The sequence below is a fragment of the Vulpes lagopus genome, chromosome 21, assembly GCF_018345385.1.
Source record: "Vulpes lagopus strain Blue_001 chromosome 21, ASM1834538v1, whole genome shotgun sequence".
Lineage (NCBI taxonomy): Eukaryota > Metazoa > Chordata > Mammalia > Carnivora > Canidae > Vulpes > Vulpes lagopus.
This window is the reverse complement of record NC_054844.1, coordinates 3627939-3647513: the sequence shown is the minus strand read 5'-3', so window position 1 is coordinate 3647513 and position 19575 is coordinate 3627939. Positions and strand designations below refer to the sequence as shown.

General features: G+C 38.0%; 1 protein-coding gene across 1 annotated transcript in view; it reads right to left on the bottom strand.

The window, feature by feature from the left end:
- Positions 1–19575, bottom strand: part of KDM5A (lysine demethylase 5A) — a 96467-nt gene that overhangs the window by 19779 nt on the left and 57113 nt on the right. The window contains exons 16-24 of the mRNA XM_041735559.1: positions 19362–19486; positions 18732–18882; positions 16911–17025; positions 14886–15241; positions 11013–11151; positions 7574–7753; positions 6818–6979; positions 3916–4467; positions 3429–3572 (exon numbers count right to left, since the gene is read on the bottom strand). Coding sequence (XP_041591493.1) covers positions 3429–3572; positions 3916–4467; positions 6818–6979; positions 7574–7753; positions 11013–11151; positions 14886–15241; positions 16911–17025; positions 18732–18882; positions 19362–19486 — 1924 coding nt within the window. The remainder of the gene's footprint in view (positions 1–3428; positions 3573–3915; positions 4468–6817; positions 6980–7573; positions 7754–11012; positions 11152–14885; positions 15242–16910; positions 17026–18731; positions 18883–19361; positions 19487–19575) is intronic.

Here is a 19575-nt window from a genome sequence, read left to right as displayed (position 1 = left end):
TGTTTGTTTTTTAAGATTTTATTTATTTATTCATAGACACAGAGAGAGAGAGAGGCAGAGACACAGGCAGAGGGAGAAACAGGCTCCATGCAGGGAGCCCGATGTGGGACTCGATCCTGGGTCTCCAGGATCACACCCAGGCTGCAGGCGGCGCCAAACTGCTGTGCCACCAGGGCTGCCCCAGCTAAAAAGATTTGTAAAACAATTACTTCCCCAAGGTGAAGTATGCAAAGTGAACATGTACAATACTGATTTTGTGTATGTTAAAGACACACTGTTAACCCTAGAGCAATTCCTGAAAACACACACACAAACAAAAAAGAGGTATAAGGCAAGAAATCAATAAAGGAAAGATTAAAAATTTTTCTGAATTAACACAAAGGCAGCAGGAAAAAGAACAAAGGAACAAAAAGCAGGGGATTAATAAAAGATAAATAGTAAGATGATCAACTTAAAGAGAACCATATATTAAGTGAAAATGGACTAAACACCCCCAACTAAAAGACAGAGATTGTAATATTACTTAAAAACCAAACAAAAAACCAAGATTCAACAGCATTCTACAAATAGATATATATGAAGAATTACAGTCCAGAGGGACCCTATTATATATGCTGTCCTCAAGAGACACATTTTAAATATAAAGAAATAAGCTGAATGTAAAAGAACTGATCAACAAAAAGCTTAAACAAATTACTCTCCCTAAGGAGGAAAATTATAATTCAGTCCCATTAACAGCAAATACATAGGAAAGGTAGAATGTCCTCTCAGTGAGAAATGTGTTTTATATGCAGATCTGTCACTCTATCTTACCTGGTATTAGGCTGGACTAAACTCTCAAGACAAAATTGACTCTATTTCCACCAAAGTTCAAGCCACGCATGCATTAAAAAGGGTGGAGAAGAAAACCTAAAAGAATCTAAGGGTTTTACTTGCCTTTATTTTTATTTTTATTTTTTTTATTTTTATTTATTTATGATAGTCACACACAGAGAGAGAGAGAGAGGCAGAGACATAGGCAGAGGGAGAAGCAGGCTCCATGCACCAGGAGCCCGACGTGGGATTCGATCTCCGGTCCCAGGATCGCGCCCTGGGCCAAAGGCAGGCGCCAAACCGCTGTGCCACCCAGGGATCCCGCTTTTCTCATTTTTTAAATTAGCAATTACTGGGCTACAAAAAAAAGAACTTCCCAGGAGACAACAGCTACTTCTGTTATATATCCTCCTTTCTGATGTGCAATTCTGCACATACGTGCATATGCAAAATATAAACTGTGATACGAATGGACAGTTTCAGTAAAGGGAAGACAATCTTCCTTTTAAGGAAATGATCATATGAGTATATGAAAGGTTATGCCAGGCACACACAGAAAAGATCCATGATAGACTTTGCTTCATTAAACATATACTTTTCTAAGTAATGATTTTCCTGAATTGCTGCTCAGTGATTCAGCGGTGATTATAAGATATTACATGCAAATGAAGTAATCCAACAATGCAGAGCACAAATTAAATGCTATGATAATTAAGATCAAATGACTGATTTTATTTTTCTATGTAATTACCTACTCTTCTCCCTAAGCCAGTAAGGGGTCTTTCCCTCAGGCCAAGATACTAAATTCAAAGATGAATTTTATTTTTTTTAATTTTTTTTTTAAGATTTTATTTATTCATGAGAGACAGAGAGAGAGAGAGAGGCAGACAGGCAGAGGGAGAAGCAGGCTCCATGCAGGGAGCCCGACGCGGGACTTGATCCCAGTCTCCAGGATCATGCCCTGAGCTGCAGGCAGCACTAAACCGCTATGCCACCGGGGCTGCCCTCAAAGATGAATTTTAAAGATGAATTCATGGTCACAATCAGCGGACATTATACAAAGGGAAAAATCACCAAACTGTAACTAAACTAGCAAATAAAATTTTAATTATGAAGTGCTTGCTCTATGGAAAAATATGCAGGAATTTAATTTTTTGTAACCTACATCAAGGTGAATGTGACCTTGAATCACTCTAAGTCTTGCCACCTACCACTCTTCCAAGCTGTCAAATACATTGCTAAAAGTATGAATTCCTAATTCATACTATAAAGTGCCCCCCTACCAAAGGAAAGCCCATTAGCTAACACTGTTATATAAATTTTATTAAAAAAATACTACCCTCTACAACCACATCAAACCACAGTTTTGATCCCTAGCCCTGAAGTCCCATAATACTTGTGATGTTTTGTTTTCATTGGTTTTCAAAACACTCCCAAACCAAGTCCATCCCGTTTAACAATTCTAGGGTACTGGTTGATAGTTAGTATGCTAGAAAGAGAACCCAGTTATCAAAGGTCTCTAAGCTATAGTAAACCAGTAATTCTAGTATTAGTTAACTTATATGTAGCATGGGCTGCATTCCCATTCAGCTGCTCCTTTAGAACTTTACCTTAACTGGCTAATTCAAGTTTCAACTTTGCTCAAGTCTTTAATTCATAAAACTAAAAATTCTCTCATTAAAACTTTCCCAAGATCCATTTTTATCTTGAGAAAAAATATTTTCCTATAGATAATTTATAAGCATCTATCATAGATGGTTTAATCTATCCTGCAAGTTTTAATGTTGATGTCGTTCATGCTCTAAGAATGAGCTTACCTATCTGATTTGCACACTAAAATGACAAAGAAAGGATAGTTAACCACCAGTAGGAGAAAAAAATGCACTCTCGTTTTTCCACACATCAGAGTATGAACTCCCTGGTTACAGACACAAATTCTAAACAGTTCAAAGACTATTATAAAACAGATGAACGGATTAACTGTAACCTGGCAGAGCTCCTACCTAGATCGTGATGTTATTACTAGCTAAAAAGACAAAGGGCTTGGGCCTGACACAAAATAATAAAAGGCGAATAGGATCCAATACAAAACAAACTTGCCAAAACCAGGGTACTGTTATTATCAAAGGAATAACATTGAGGACAAATAATTTTTTCTAGCTGCAACTGTAACTCTGCAAATTTGAACCATGGACCCAAATATAACTCATCTCTGAATAGGACATTATATCCAGCATCATCCAGAGAGATCAGAGCAAAAGACTCAAAGCACAGCTAGAATGGGATTCTTAAAATACAACTATACAGACCTGAAGAGCCCAAAGGAAACAAAATACTGAAATAAGCCATGAAAGCTTTCAATAATCTAAAGGCATAATTTTTTTAGGCCCTCTAGGACATAAGGAGTTACGAGGTGAAGAAAATATGGATTTTTAAAAAAATTCCATCCTTTAAAAAAAAATGTTTCATCTATATTTTGGGGGGTTTTGGAAAAATGCTATTACCATAAACCCAAGATAAATGGACTAGTATTCTCTTCTACTTTCAGGCTTCCAATACCAGTGTTCACTATTTTTAACAAGGCCAGTGATCAGGTATGCCTGTCCATTAATTACCTTCATGTCATAGCCATATGTCTCCCGGATATCTTCATCAGAATCTGTTTCTTCATCATCATAGTCCATTGTTTGTCGAGGAGAAGAAGATACACTGCTCACCACCCGGTTAAAAGCAGACTGCTGGAAACTAGGTAAGTGTCCCTAAACAACAAACAATTCCAACATGGGATTAATATGCATTTAAGACCACCGAAATGTAATGAACTTTCAAAGTGGCCAACAGAATTCCATGGTTAACACAGATCAAATTTGTGGTTTTAATGCCAAGGTCCCTCCTCAATAATATTTCCAGTTCATAGTTCACTAAAATGATATAGGCATATACCTGAAGAAAATCCTACAGGTGTATATAAAAAGATGTTATAAATAACATAGCTGCTAACAACTTACTGCTGTTTTCCTCATCAGCTGTTAAGATATATTTAATTTACTATTTATACACATAATCCCATGAAATAAAAAAAGAAAGAAACCCTAAATTTACCTGTAAGTCAGGATTAGCAGCTGCTTTCTGGAGTTCTGCACTGATTATCTTTTCAGTTTTCTCTCGAGCTGCCTGCTCCACCATACGCTGGCTCAATACAGATAGTTTGGCTAAGGCAGAGGACAGTTCATCTGTGGCTAGGGCCTGCCGTGCTCTATCCTGCCAACTCATAGCGCGTTCTGTCAAACACTGTAGGGCCTCTCCTTCAGGCAAACGTACTGGCAACTTCTGAAGGGATACCAAGAGCGACAGAATAGTCTCTAATCTTGGCCTTCGAGACCGCATACACAGAGGGCAAAGGAATTTCACTTCTTTAGCCTGCCAGCTAGACCCTTTTTTTTGGGAACCTGATTTAGGAAGGGGAACACAGCTGTTATGGAACCAGTCTTTGCAGAGCTCACACTGTAGCATAAACCCACTGGCTGTCTTGCGGCAAATGCAAAATTTTACTTCTTCTATGCGGTCCACCATTGTCATCTTGGCTAGGTTGGCTGCTCTCAGGGAATGCATGGCTTCAATCTCTTTTTGTTCCCGTTCTTTGAAAACCGCCACCTGTGTAAAACAAATGATTAAAAGGAGTCACTGCAAAATATTCCAAAATGCCAAATCCTCAGACCTGAGGGATCATCTCCCCATTGTGCCCTCATTGTGACAAAGTATTATCCTAAAAAAAAAGCAACCACCCAACATTTGTCAATCATTTCCTATAATTTGGGAGCAAACATTCCTCATCTGTGAAATGGGCAAAGTGCTACCATGTTTGACAATGTTGATCAGTAGAGTATGTTGGAACTCCTCTGCAGATTGCAACAGAAAGATAATATGCCTTGAGAGTCAAGCAACCTGAGCATGAAGCCTGGCTTTTGTACTTATAGACAGCTGATCTGGGGCACAAGTTTTCTGAATCTCAGTTTTCTGAAAAACAGTATACCAACCAACCTCATTTTGTTGTTTTGAGAATTAAGATAATACATGTAAATGTCTAACTTGGTGCCGCGCACAAAGTAAATATCCACTATATATTACTTCCCTCTCCCCTTGTAATTTCTTCCCTGAGAGTGACTTCTATACAAATCAATTTTTATTTCTTTCTAAATGGCCTCTCCAACTCATGTATAAGTAGAATAATGAAGTCTGATGATCAGTTATAACAAGGTTTAGGTAACTCATTTCAAAAAAAAGAAATAAAAGTAAACAAAATTTCATTATCATGAACATGAACACTGTCAGTGCCATTTTCTTTTTTAAACTTCTGGTAGTGGGACGCCTGGGTGGATCAGCAGTTAAGCATCTGCCTTCAGCTCAGGGCGTGATCCTAAAGTACCTGGATCAAGTCCCACATCAGGCTCCCTGCATAGAGTCTGCTTCTCCCTCTGCCTATGTCTCTGACTCTCTTTCTGTGTCCCTCATGAATAAATAAATAAAATCTTTAAGTAAACAAACTGTGGTAGCTTTGCAACAATTTTAAAATACTTTCCAGTTGTATTCATCTGGCAGGACTGACTTGTTAGGCAGGCTCACTAATAAATCATTTCCACTAGCATCAAAACAGGATCATTTAGGGGTGCCTGGGTGGCTAAGTCAGTTTAGCATTTGGCTCTTAGTTTTAGCTTGGGTTGAGGTCTTGGGATCATGGGAATGAACCCTGTATCAGGCTCCCCACTCAGTGAGGAGTCAGCTTACCCCCTCTCCCTCTGTCCTTCCCCCGGCTCATGTATGTGTGCACGTGCACACGCTCTCTCGCTCAAATAAATAAATCTTAAAAAAAAAAAAAAAAAAAAAAAACCCAGGATCATTTGTAGGCAGAAACATTCATATCAAGTGATTTAATGTATGTATTTCCTTACTGTTACATACTGCCCAAACACATTTTTTATTTTTCTTTACATCCCCAGGTTATCATCACATATTCCTCCTCCTCTCCAAACACACCCAACATTCTAATTAGCTACAAATATTTTATGGAGTACTCATCATACTGTGAATGAGATTAAGAGAAGGGAGATATTTTAAATAGCAGCTGATATCATTAAATGGATATAATTCCTTTTAAAAACACAGTATTAAGTGTTAAGTATTAAGAATACTATTAAATTCTAACAGTAATCACATTCCTAAGAGTCAAATATAGGAAAATAATTTGAAAAAAGGAAAAGGCTTTATAAAGAAGTTCACTTTATAATAATAGCAAACACTTAGTAACAATCAAAATATTCGATGTAGGGATCCCTGGGTGGCGCAGCGGTTTAGCGCCTGCCTTTGGCCCAAGGCACGATCCTGGAGACCCGGGATCGAATCCCACGTCAGGCTCCTGGTGCATGGAGCCTGCTTCTCCCTCTGCCTGTGTCTCTGCCTCTCTCTCTCTCTCTCTCTCTGTGACTATCATAAATAAATAAAAATTAAAAAAAAAAAATATTCGATGTATCAGAAAAGCGCTCAACAAGTTATGGACAATTTGATGGAATATTAGATATGTACTAAAACAATAATAAAGAAGAGGGATATGGGATCCCTGGGTGGCGCAGCGGTTTGGCGCCTGTCTTTGGCCCAGGGCGCGATCCTGGAGACCCGGGATCGAATCCCACATCGGGCTCCCAGTGCATGGAGCCTGCTTCTCCCTCTGCCTGTGTCTCTGCCTCTCTCTCTCTCTCTCTCTCTCTCTCTGTGACTATCATAAATAAAAAAAAAAAAAAAAAAAGAAGAGGGATATGGAAAAGATAATTTCAGGGGAGAGAGCAGACTAATAAATTTTGATTATAAATTTTTAAAAATATTTGTTTTACTATACAGCCAAAAATATAGAAAAATAAAAATAGTTAAGAACATAAAACCAGTGGATCTGCTAATATATGGAATTTTGTAACCACAAAGCAGACTCAAGATGTATTACATAATTTCTTACCACCATAGCTGTATCTCTGGTTTCCTCTAATCCTTCCTCCAGATCACTCAGAGGCTCAAGGTCCAAATCCTTTTCTTTTTCTTTTTCTATTAGTTCTTTTACTTTTTTCCTTCTGTTTTTACCACTCCCATATATACCAATGTCAGTCCGGGGACTCAGCACCTACAAAAATAAAACCAAACACTGATCTCTAGTTTTACGTCCTAAAACTGAAAATAATACAAAGGAACCATTTACCAACCACTCATCCTGTCCTAGGCACTTTCTTAATGTACTTTCTATACATCATCTAACTCAATCGTCACAATGACCCTCTGTAGTAGGTAGTATCATCTGTATTTTACAAACCAGGCAAACTAATGCTTGGAAAGGAAACAACTTGCCCAAGGACAAAGGGTTAGCAATTAGGGAGCCAGTCCTCAAACAGGAAAGTATCTTACTTCAAAGTCTATGCTTTTTAACTACTGGGATGTTCAACTACTCAAGGGTAATGGGTATTTAAATTTGTACTTCTGAGAAATAAGTTATTTCAAGGACAGAATCCATTAGTAACAGAGATAAGATCTAGGCTGATTACTTTTTCTGGACATAGCACAAGATGAACTGGAGATAAGCCTGCCTAAGGCTGAGATTTCTAGTCAACATTTGATATCACTTAATAGGAATCACTTCTATAACCCTAACCAGATGAACTGAAAACAACCCTCATCAATGAAACTCCTACCTACAGGTATTAAATTACCAACTGTTCTTTACCTGCAATAAGGTATGGCTAGAATTCTTCTTAAGAAAGGTCCGCCCAGTCCGTTCTCTCCAAGCCCTTGCTGCTGCTACTTGTGATTCTACCTGGGGCAAAGCATCCAGACGCACAGGGATAGGGCGCCCTTTAGCAGATAAGCTCTCCAGCTGCTCCAAGTAAGCATAGTTGCTGCCACTCTGAAAAACAAAAGTGCATTCTCACACAACTTGCACTTTCTTATAGAGTCTAGTAATACTGGCCAGAAGATCTTACAGAGTTTAGTGTTAAGTATTTTATTAAGTATTATTCTTTATACCTAATTGTACCTCTTGAATGGATAAACAGAACCTCAAGTGCCCTTTTTAAAAAGTCTGTAATTCATGCTGTCAAGGATTTTTATTAGTGAGGCAACCAGTTAAGATGTAAAAATTAGTTCAAAACACAAGTTAAAGAACAGACATATGGGGCACCTGGTTGGCTCAGTTGGTTGAGCATCTGACTCTTGGTTTCAGCTCAGGTCATGATCTCCTAGTCAGGAGATCAAGCCCCAGAGCCAGCTCCCTGCTCAGAGGGGAGTCTGCTTCCCTTCTTCCTCTGCCTCTCCCGCAACTCTCTCACACACTCTCTCTAAAATAAATAAATAAATCTTTAAAAAATATATATATATATATATAAATACAATCAGGAATGAGGTAAGAAATTTGCTAATAGATGGAAACAGATGTTTAATATCATGCGGGACAAGGCAATCACTTTTCTATCATGGGGAAATCAACTGTTTCATCACAGATAAATTTAATTGCTTTTCTATGAACATAATTCATTTGTATTACTATCACTCTCTAACATTTGACAGAGTTGTAAAATAGCCTGGTCAAAGAAAATCTAGGGCACATACTCCTAGAATAAGACCATCCTGGAGGATTCACCAGACAACATCCAGGACTCCACTTAAGAGAATACCCAGTAATTTCTTTTGCCTATTTCAAAGTCTTCCAACTTTTCCAACAACTACAAAATAGTATTTTAGTTCTGATAACCACCTCCATTTATGTTGTATAAATACAAATGAGAACAGATATCTGCCTAATCACAATGGTTCAGTATTTCCGTGTAATGATGTCATTATTCTTTGTAGAACTATTACTGCTGTAACTAAATGAATCATAAGATGTGAGAGGGTTAGTAATCTATTCCAGGGATTTGGCAAAAACAACTGAAGTGGGTTGGCAGGCAACAGATAGTAATTCAGAGTGATACCTTAGACTGGACAAATCTCCAGGCAGACAACACATAACCAGTCCTATAAGAAACTGTATATATGCCCTTAATATTCATTGTTATCCAGAAGCTCTGAATCAAGGAAAGGCATAGTTACATGCTATAAATAGACATTCCAATAAAAGGTTATTTCCTATATTAGCTGACTCATTTGCCTATGAATTCATTTTGAAAGTTACACTGAAACATGTGGAAAAATAAATAGGCAAAAAACTTAACTGAATTTTTTTTTAAGTAGTCTCCACACCCAATGTGGGGCTTGAACTCACAACCCGGAGATTAAGAGTCACACGCTCCACTGACTACGCCAACTAGAGGCCCCAATGTAAGTGAATTTTTTCAAAACAATGGGAAGGTTCTAGCCCTAAGAAATATTCTAATGGTATAATTAAATCACTGTGGTACTAGGATTAAAGAATAGACAGCAAAATGGAAGAGAAAAGAAAGCCCAAATACAGATACAGTTGAGAAGTATTGTGTTTACTGCTACTCCTTCTTGTATCCAACTATAGTTGTTTGACTACAAAAGACCTTCTGGCTAAGGCTTGACTTAGCCTGCTCCCAAGCTATGTATCTTAAAGAAGAGTCTGCCTATCAATAGAAGTTGTCAGTCTCCCCACTGAAGGGAGGGCTTGGTGGCAGACACGTCCTTCGAAATTACAGAGGAAACACAAGACAGCCACCTATACTTGTAGACTTGGTCCTGTGGTCATAAATAAACATTCAACTGAGAGTTATCAAACATTTGAGAACAATCAACCTCCTGAAATAGGTTAAAGAAAGAGAGGATGATGAAAACAGAGGTAATTTTTTTTTCTTCCAAGATTTTATTTAAATTCAAGTTACTAGGGATCCCTGGGTGGCGCAGCGGTTTGGCGCCTGCCTTTGGCCCAGGGCGCGATCCTGGAGACCCGGGATCGAGTCCCACGTCGGGCTCCCGGTGCGTGGAGCCTGCTTCTCCCTCTGCCTGTGTTTCTGCCTCTCTCTATCTCTCTGTGACTATCATAAATAAATAAAAATTTTTAAAAAATAAATAAATAAATAAATAAATTCAAGTTACTTAACAAATTGGTTTCAGAAATAGAATTTAGTGATTCATCATTTACATAGAACACCCAGTGCTCATCACAACATGTGTCCTCCTAAATGCCCATCATCCATTTAGCCCATTGCCCCACTGACAACCCCCCCTCCAAGAAATACTTGGTTTGGAAAATAGAGATACTTTTAAAAATAGCATTGAAAAAGCAAAGCTAAGAAGCTCTAAAAAGTCAACTGAATACAAAACAAAAGTCATTAGAACTTCACACCAAAAATACGTTCTTTCTTGGGACAGCAGTTTAGTACAAGAGAGTTGGTTTTCTTTTCTTTGGATATAGCTCTACAATAAAGAGTATGTATAGCCTTAATACTGAAAATGCTACAAGGATTTTTATAATTCAGAGGGAATATTATATATTGTTTTAAATTAATATTTAATACATGTCTTTCTAACTAGAAAATATGCTATTTTGAGGGCCAGGGTATGTACTATCTTTACACCCTTCCCTCACATTTCTACTCCCAAACAACTAGAATAGTACCAGTCATGAGTGTTATGGTGTTCAGCAAATATTAATTTCATTTTCTTTTTTCTGCCTCTTATTTTAAAAGTAATTTGTGCACATGGCAAAGATTCAAAGAATACAGCAGGAAATAAACTCCCTATTGCTAGTTAAACAAATAGCTAATTCCATCATCTTTCCTAGCAGGGAGTCAACAGAAACAAGTAACATTTAAATAGGTAATATTTATTTATTTATTTATTTATTTATTTATTTATTTATTTATTTATTTATTTAAAGATTTTATTTATTTATTTATAGAGACACAGAGTGAGAATGAGAGGCAGAGACACAGGCAGAGGGAGAAGCAGGCTCCACGCAGAGAGCCTGATGTGGGACTCGATCCAGGGTCTCCAGGATCATGCCCTGGGCTGCAGGTGGCGCTAAACCGCTGTGCCACCAGGGCTGCCCAGGTAATATTTATTTTGAATGAGAGAATCAGATGGAAGAACTACTGAATTTTAAGTGTTATTATTTTATTGTTATTCTATTCTAAAGAATTAAAAGCTTAAAGAATTCATCTGTGAGACAGCATTATCCAAATGGTAGGATAATTCAAGAGGCTCCTTACCTGAATAGCTTCCACTTTAGCTGTCCATTCTCGAGCCTTTTGTAAGGCTTCTTTCAGGGACAATACATTGGGTAAAAAAGCTGGAATGTTCTTGGCTTCATTCACTATGCTTTCTAAACTTGCCACACTGTGCCGTGGTCTAAAAAAAAAACCACAAAAATAGGGTAGATGCATGAGGAAAAGTCAAACTGCTACCAACATTTAAGTAACATTTTAGAATGTACAGAGTACTTTCATATGCATGATTTTTAGTTTTTACCATAATCCTAAAGAGAAGCAAAGCAGCTATTGCCTTTATTTCCAATTTACAAATAAGATAACCTTAACTCAAAAATCTCAATTATTTTCCCCAAAGTCATTTAATATAGTGAATGGCACAGCTGAAATTCTTTTTTTTTTTTTTTTGCACAGCTGAAATTCTGATTCAGAATGAGTCTCAGATCCCATGCTCTTTTCACTACACCAAACTGCATCCGTCTTAGTTCTTCACAATATCTAAAATTGTCAGAGATGCATATCATACAGCAGCATGGAAAGCAATAGTCCAGAAGTCCAGTAATGCTGATCATGTACATTTAATCCAATTACATTCAATACTACGTAGTAGTTAAAAGATGAATAAAATAGACCCTATCCTCAACGAATTAGAATATAAGACAAGAATTAAACTTGTACTGGGGACAAAGAACAAATTACTATAGGCTCACTACTATGAGAAGTTGTGACTAATTCTGCTTAGGGGAGCTGAGACAAGCTCTGAGTTGAGGCTTAAAAAAGAAGTATGATTTTTTCAAGTGAAACGTTAAAGAAAAAACCCCTAGGAATATAATGAACAAAGACATGAAGAAATATTGAAAAGTAAGTCAGAGGTCCAGGGGTGCCTGGCTGGCTCAGTGGGTAGAGCATGCAACTCTTGATCTCAGGGTCATAAGTTCAAGCCCCACGTTGGGGGTAGAGTTTTTTTTTTTTTAATTGAAAAAATAAGATCTTAAAATTAAAAAGTAGGTAGTTTAAGATGGGGTGGGATAGCTATGAGTAAGAGCAAGAAGTAGAGGAATCTGACAGGAAAGAGAGATGCAAACAGATATGAGGTCCTGAAAAACATGAATTTTGCCATGGAAGCAATAGGAAGTTACTGTGGATGGCAACAGTTTCATCATTCTACTATATGCTAGGCACTATGCTAGACCCCTTGCCTCATGAGATATTTTAATCTTGTCGTAGTGGAAGGGGATTATTAATAGCACTGTAAGATGCTATCAGAATATACAGCAGGAGGACCTAAACTGACTTGGCAGATGAAAGAAAGAAGGATTTCCAGAAATGACTTCTAAGCTTTCTTATCATTTCTAATTAGGACTGAGTCAGGAAAGCTGGGACCAGAGGCAGAGGAGGAGTACAACATAGAGGATGGGCAGAAGGGAAGAGGAGAATAAAATGAGCATGTTCAAAGGTCCAGAGATAAGAAAACATGGCATGTCTGAGGAAAGCAGAGGGATCATGTGATCCCACTTAGAACATAGAATGCAAAGAATGGCAAGGGATGAGGCTAGATCCTTAAGCAAGGGGCTAGATTACAGATGGCCTTATGAATCAGATGACTGATTCCATTCCTGGGGAATGGGAAATGGTAAAGGGCTTTAAGCAGGGGAGTGAAAAAGCCACATATGTATTTTAGGAAAATACCAGTGCAGTGCAGAGAATGGGTGAGAGCAGGGTGAGGTCTCAGAGCCTATGGCTATGATTTAGGCCAGCTATCCCAAAGAAGAATGAAAGTGAGAAACATTGAGGAAACTTTAATCAACATGGCTTGGTAGTTAACTGTAGGGGAAAAGTTGAGGGTATGGAAATGGAAAGGTCAAAGTTAATTTCCGAAGCCCGTTTAAAGGAGGAAAAAAATGCTATATAATTCAAAGAAAAAAGAAGCAAAGGAAGAGATGATGGGAAGGAATTAATGAATCCAATTTTGGATACGAGGAATTTGAGGTATCAACAGGACAGTCAATGGAATTACCTAATACGCAGAAGATATCTATGAAAAATATCTGCTATAGATGAGAATTTGGAGTTGATAGAAAGATGGCCAAAGTAGCCATGAAATTAGATGAAATTTCCAGGGAGATGTACAGAATGAAAAAAAGAAGTGGTCTGGGCCAGAATCTTGAGGAAAGACATTATTTAAGAGGCAGGGAAAAAAGGCCAAAAGGAAAGGAGGAGGATATTGAGAAAATAGTGGGCAGGAGTTAACCGATACTAAGAGGCTAAGAATACTGTAGATATGTTTCAGAAAGCTAACTTCAACAGGAGTTAGAAAACAAAAGATTCCATTTTCCACTATCCTCATCAAACCCCCTCTCCCTCTATTTCCTTATTAATTTTATTTTCTTCAGAACACTAATTATCTGAAATTAATTCGTCCATTCATTCACTCACTTATTCATCTATTTCTCCCCAATAGAATGTTGACTCTATTACAGAGGAGGGACTTTGTGTCTTTTAACCTGTCTGTCTCTACAGCACTTAGAAATAGTGTCTGGTATGTAGTAGGTATTCCATAAATATTACTGAGTTGCAAAGATTAAGGGAAAATACAAAAGTACCATAACTAAGTCAGTGACAATGGAGCTGAAGAAGACAGAGATGAAAGACATTTCAGAGGCAAAATCATTAGAACTTGGTGACTGACTAAATGTGGAAAAATGAGAGAGAGAAAGTTTTAAAATAACACAACCAATAAAATTTCATTCTGTAGATTACAGTAAGTTACATCAGGTATATCAAATCATAGTTTTGCATCCCAAAGTTATTTAGCTTCTTCCTAGAATAGTTGTGAATCTAAAGACACAGAGTAATTTAAAGGTTTCAAAGAGAAAAAGCTATGGATACATTTTAATATGTATCCTCCATGGCAACTAGAGAGCAAATTATCCAGCAAAAATATATGCAGCCTTTTCTTGGCTAAACAGCACTATGTTCACTGAATCATCTAAGGCTTTTTCCATCAATTGCAACCAAAACAAATGGCTGACAGAGTATTTAAGTACATGAAGACTTTGGAATGAAGTGGAAAAGGCTTTAAATTTGAGCTGCATTATTTAGTAATTATGTGATCTAAGTATGCCAAGTTCCTCATCCTCACAAGAGAAATCATATATCTTAATTTTAGCTGAAGAAATACTTTCATACAGAACATTACAGTCTTGTTGATATACACTCAAGAATGAATGCTTTACTAAAATCTCACAAATCCAATGGGATGCCAAAGCTAATGCAACTGTATAATATTCTCCTTTTTTGCTTCTTCTTTCCCACTACTTTCCTACATAAACCCTCCACTCCAGTAAAGCCCATTTAACTTTTGTCACCTAAACACACCCTATATATTCCTAAAACTCAGCTTATAATATTTCTCTTACTCCTCTTCCACTTTAGTCCCACTCACGCTTCAAAGTTCTACCTAAACTTTCTTTTCTCTCAAGTTTGTCTTCTGACCACCAAAGATAACAATGACCTTTCCTCCTCTGAACTCCTGAGGAGGAGAAAAAAAACAAACATTTTTTTGTACCTCTCAGTTAACAATAAAATATTGCAGTGAACTTTACATTTCTTAGCTCTGAACTATAGCATAAATAATGAAAGGTTCTAAACAAAAGACTACTTTATATTACTTAAAGTACCTAGCAAAGTACTCTCCATTAGCATGCCCACAATATTTGAAACTGTTTATATGCAGGCCTATTTGATAATTTTGTGATTGGTGAGGGAAGGTGTAAAACATCTAATAAAATATTTAATGAAACAGATCCCTGTGTTCCTCCTTCGGTTCTACCCTTAGTTATTAAAGAGGCAACAGTCACCAATGTATGTGTTCACCTTGCCTGTAGGCAGACCTTAGCCTTTTCTTCCCATCTCTCAGAGACTGTAAGGAGCTCCTGTAGTTCAGCCATTGCCTTCTCCACAGCATGGTGCGGTGCCAACCCCACCCCAGAGTCAATCAGTTTCTTCATGACATCCAAAGTGACCTGTTGTGGATCTGACAGGGTCAGTCTTACTTCATCCAACCATCGAGCCTGCTGTAGCTCTTGCTTTAGTCGGGCTAATTCGGGTAGCTCCACATACAGACTAGAGCCCATGTCTATCAACATCTGGAGTTTGGAAGAATCTGGGGTTTCGTCCATCATGGCCCCTTGAGCACGTTCATGAAACTCTTCCACATCATCCAGGAGATTCTGAAAAAGTCAAAAGAATAAAAATAAAAAACAAATTTAAGAGATACAAAATGAGTATGGAATAGACATAGTTCAGGTAAACTATCAAATTCTAAACCGTCTGATAATCTCACCATTATAGCACCAGATAGTTAAAAACATAAATATGTTTCCCTGTACTTACACAGAATTACTTTTAAAATATGATTAATTGGGGCAGCCCGGGTGGCTCAGCGGTTTAGCGCCGCCTTCGGCCCAGGGCTTGATCCTGGGGACCTGGGGTCGAGACCCACATCGGGCTCCCTGCATGGAGCCTGCTTCTCCCTCTGCCTGTGTCTCTGCCTCTTTCTCTCTCTCTCATGAATAAATAAATAAAATCTTTAAAAAATAAAAATAAAATAAAATAAAAAAAATATGATTAATTCATTCAAACAATATTTAATAACACCAGACTCACACGCAGCTAACTGCTCTAAGCACACAACACTAAAACATTCAAAGTCCTTGTCTTCATGGAACATATTTTAATATGAACAGTCAGTCAGACACCGAATACCTGAATAAAATGTGTCAGTTTTAAATGCTATGAAAATAAAACAGGGCAACACAACAGAGAAGGACCAGAGGAGGCAGGCATATTACTTTGCAATGGTGGTCACAGAAAAGAGATGAACTGAAATTAAAATGAGGAGCCAGAGATGGGAACTATATGAAGATCCGGAGGAAGAGCAGTTCAGGCAGGACAGATAACTGCAAAAGCTTTTACAGGGAAATGTCTTGCTCTAAAGTAGATGATGGGAGATAAAGTGAGAAATACAGTTTAAAAATAAGCAGAAGGGGGCAGCCCAGGTGCCTCAGTGGTTTAGCGCTGCCTTCAGCCCAGGGTGTGATCCTGGAGACCTGGGATCGAGTCCCACATCGGGCTCTCTGCATGGAGCCTGCTTCTCCCTCTGCCTGTATCTCTACCTCTCTCTCTCTCTGTGTCTCTCATGAATAAATTTTAAAAATCTTAAAAAAAAAAAGAGAGAAGGAAATGCAAATGAGCAAAGAAAACCAGAGTGTGTGGTGTCAGACGCTCAGAGAGGAAAGCCTCTCGGGAAGGAAAGCATGGTAAACTACCAAAATGCTCCTACAACATGGAATAACAGCAGAAACAGAACTGATACTAGAATTCACAAGATAGCCTTGATAAAAATCATTTTAGATAACCTGCCCATGGCCAAATCACAAAACACACCACAAACTATCAGAGAATTACTACCTATGCTCATTAATATATTTGATATATGCTTTCTGAGAATAGAAATATTCAAGAAACCACCAGGGTCCTAAGAAGTTCAGAGCTTACATTTTTAAAAGCTCATGAACTAATAACTTACTGATACATTCCAATTCTTTTAACTATTTTCTTGCATTTCAGTTACATCTATGCTATATGGGAATTCTGATCAAAAATTAATGTAGAAAAAATTCTAAACTACCTACTCTTGTTTCCAGAATTTTAAAAGGAGAATTAAAGGCTAAGACCAAAGCCAGGGGATTCTTACTGCCTACTGAAAAACTTCAAACAGCAGCACTTATGTAACAAACAAGCAAACAACAAACTAGTCTAGACACAATATTTTGTTTGCCCAAAACAGAAACACATACTACAAAGGATATTATCCAAGAAAAAAATGTAATACTCCACCTTTACTTGTCGAGCTTGGCTGATGACACATGGAAGACTAAAAAGTTGTTGGACAAAGGCCTTTAATTCTTCCACTGTCAGCTTGGTCCGAGTCCTCCCACTATCTGGGCTCTGCCTAATATGAAATAATGAGACATAAGTAAGAAAAATTCATAGCCATCTGATATCAAAGGGGCTGCTAGTCTCTCTAGAATTATAACCCAAGCAATCCCAGAATATGAGTGTTTGAGAGGTTGTACTATAATGGTGATCACTTCCAAATTAGTTATTCAATTAACTGATTTAATTGAATCATTAGTTAACTATTCAAAGATTCAACTCCAAGTTATAGTTCCTCCAATCATACAAGTACTGAGCATTTGAAACAGTCAGTGAATTCCTCAGAGTAAAATACTATGTTCATTAATAAAACTAAATCTTTGGGGCACCTGGGTGGCTCGCGGTTGAGTGTCTGCCTTCGGCCCAAGGCGTGATCCTGGAGTCCCAGGATCAAGTCCCACATTGGGGGCAGCCCGGGTGGCTCAGCGGTTTAGCGCCGCCATTAGCCCAGGGCCTGATCCTGGAGACCCGGGATCGAGTCCCACGTTGGGCTCCCTGCATGGGGCCTGCTTCTCCCTCTGCCCTGTGTCTCTGCCGATCTCTCTCTCTCTCTCTCTCTCTGTGTCTCATGAATAAATAAACAAAATCTTAAAAAAAAAAAAAAAAAAAGAGTCCCACACTGGGCTCCCTGCATGGAGTCTGCTTCTCTCTCTGCCTATATCTCTGCCTCTCTGTATGTCTCTCATGAATAAATAAATAAAATCTTAAAAAAAAAAAAAAAAAAAAAAAAAAACCTAAATCTTTTACCTCAAAAAGCTTAAAATGTGGAACAAGGACCTTTATCTTGGTTAGGGGACGATCAATCTCCTTGAAATGGATTCATAATTATATGTATATGTGCATTTTTCCAAGAAAAGGGTCCCTAAGCTTTTGCCAGGTTCTCCAAAGGGGTTAATGACCCAATGACAGGTAAAGATTTGCTGACCGATGTCTCAAAGAAAGGTTCTCTAATCAAATGGTAAGTTAAAAAATGTACACAGTAATTTGTATACGAAACAATACCACAGAAAATTTAACACATATAACTACATTAAATCAAGGGTGCATACTTCTACACCCCTTTCTAACACAGCCTCTCCTGCATCCATCAAGGTTATTACTCTTTACTGCCACCTGCCTTCAGCATGTAGTATCATTTACTTACACATATTGATTGCACATCCAGTATAAGCCAGACATTGTTCTAAGCACAAGAAACAATAATGAAAAGAGGATAAAAAAATCTCCAACATTCTAGTCTAGTATGTGTTCTAGTGGGATTGGGAAAAGAAAGGAGGAGACAATAAATAGTGTATCAGGAAGTGACAGGGCTAGGAGAAAAAGAGAGCAGGAAAGAATAAAAAGGTTGCAATGAAATTTTATACAGGGTTCTCAGGGAAGACCTCTTCAAGAATGTGTCAGATATCTGAAAAAGGCCTGAAAGAAGTGAGTGATACCTAGTCACCTAGGTATCAGGGAAGAGCACTCAGAGCACGAAGAAAAAGTGCAAAGGCCCTAAACAGAAATGTATGTGGTGGGTATGAAAAGCACAAAAGGTAAGAAGAATGCAAAGTAGAGCAAGAAAGGAAGAGAAGGAGGAGATAAGATTGGGACATGACTGGAGGAGGGACGGAAATGGCCACCACAAGAGGCCAGTTAAGTTTTTGGCTTTTACCCTGAAAGAAAGACAGACAAAACCAGGAAACCCACAGGAAACTACTGGAGAGCTCTTCTTCATCTTACCTGTGCTTCTGCTTTTTGCTCAGAAGCAGCTGAGCCACAGAAGCGCAAGTCTCAGCTTCTTTTACAGCATCCCTGAGTTTTCTAAAGAGATCATTCTCTGGATATTTCCTATCCTCAGCATCTTCCAGCATTACCCGCAATTCAATCAAATCTGTAAAAATAAAGCTATATACTATGACCACAGACATCAAAAACCATTTAAAAATACTCACCAACCTCTCTCAAGTTAGTCATCGCTCTATTAGTGGAAACATCGCAGCTGTGAAAATCTCATCAGTGCAATAGAAGCTTAAGAGCAGGAGCTCATTCCTAAACCTTAAAAACAATTTCTCTCCAGGAAGGAAATTCCTCATTCTTAATTAACCTTTAGTGTTAGTCCATTGTTATCAGTGGCTCCCCAAGACACGTATCTACTGCAAGTTAGCTATCTATCCCATTTTGTATTAACTTTTTAAGTAAAAGAAGATTCTCAAAAAGAAAAGTAAATCTGTAGTTAGTCAACCAACCCATTAGTCACCAATCTCACCTGAGGCCTAGGCTGTTCCTTAATGGAGAAAAAGCACACAAAACAAGGCCTCTTTCAATGTGACAGTAATTTCAGTGTATGCATACAAAAGGAGGAAACTTAACCTTTTTTGTGGTTGAAGTTGGCAGATAAAGCTTCTGTAACACGGCTGACCCAAGTGTCATAGGACTGTGCCCTGACCTTCACACCATATAGAAGAGAAGGGAGGTCCTCTAATGGGTAGCGGTATCTAAAACCAAAGAAAAACAAGACAAAATAAACAAAAAGCCAGAAAAATCAAGAACTTTGCAAAAACCAACAATTTGAAAATAAATTTTA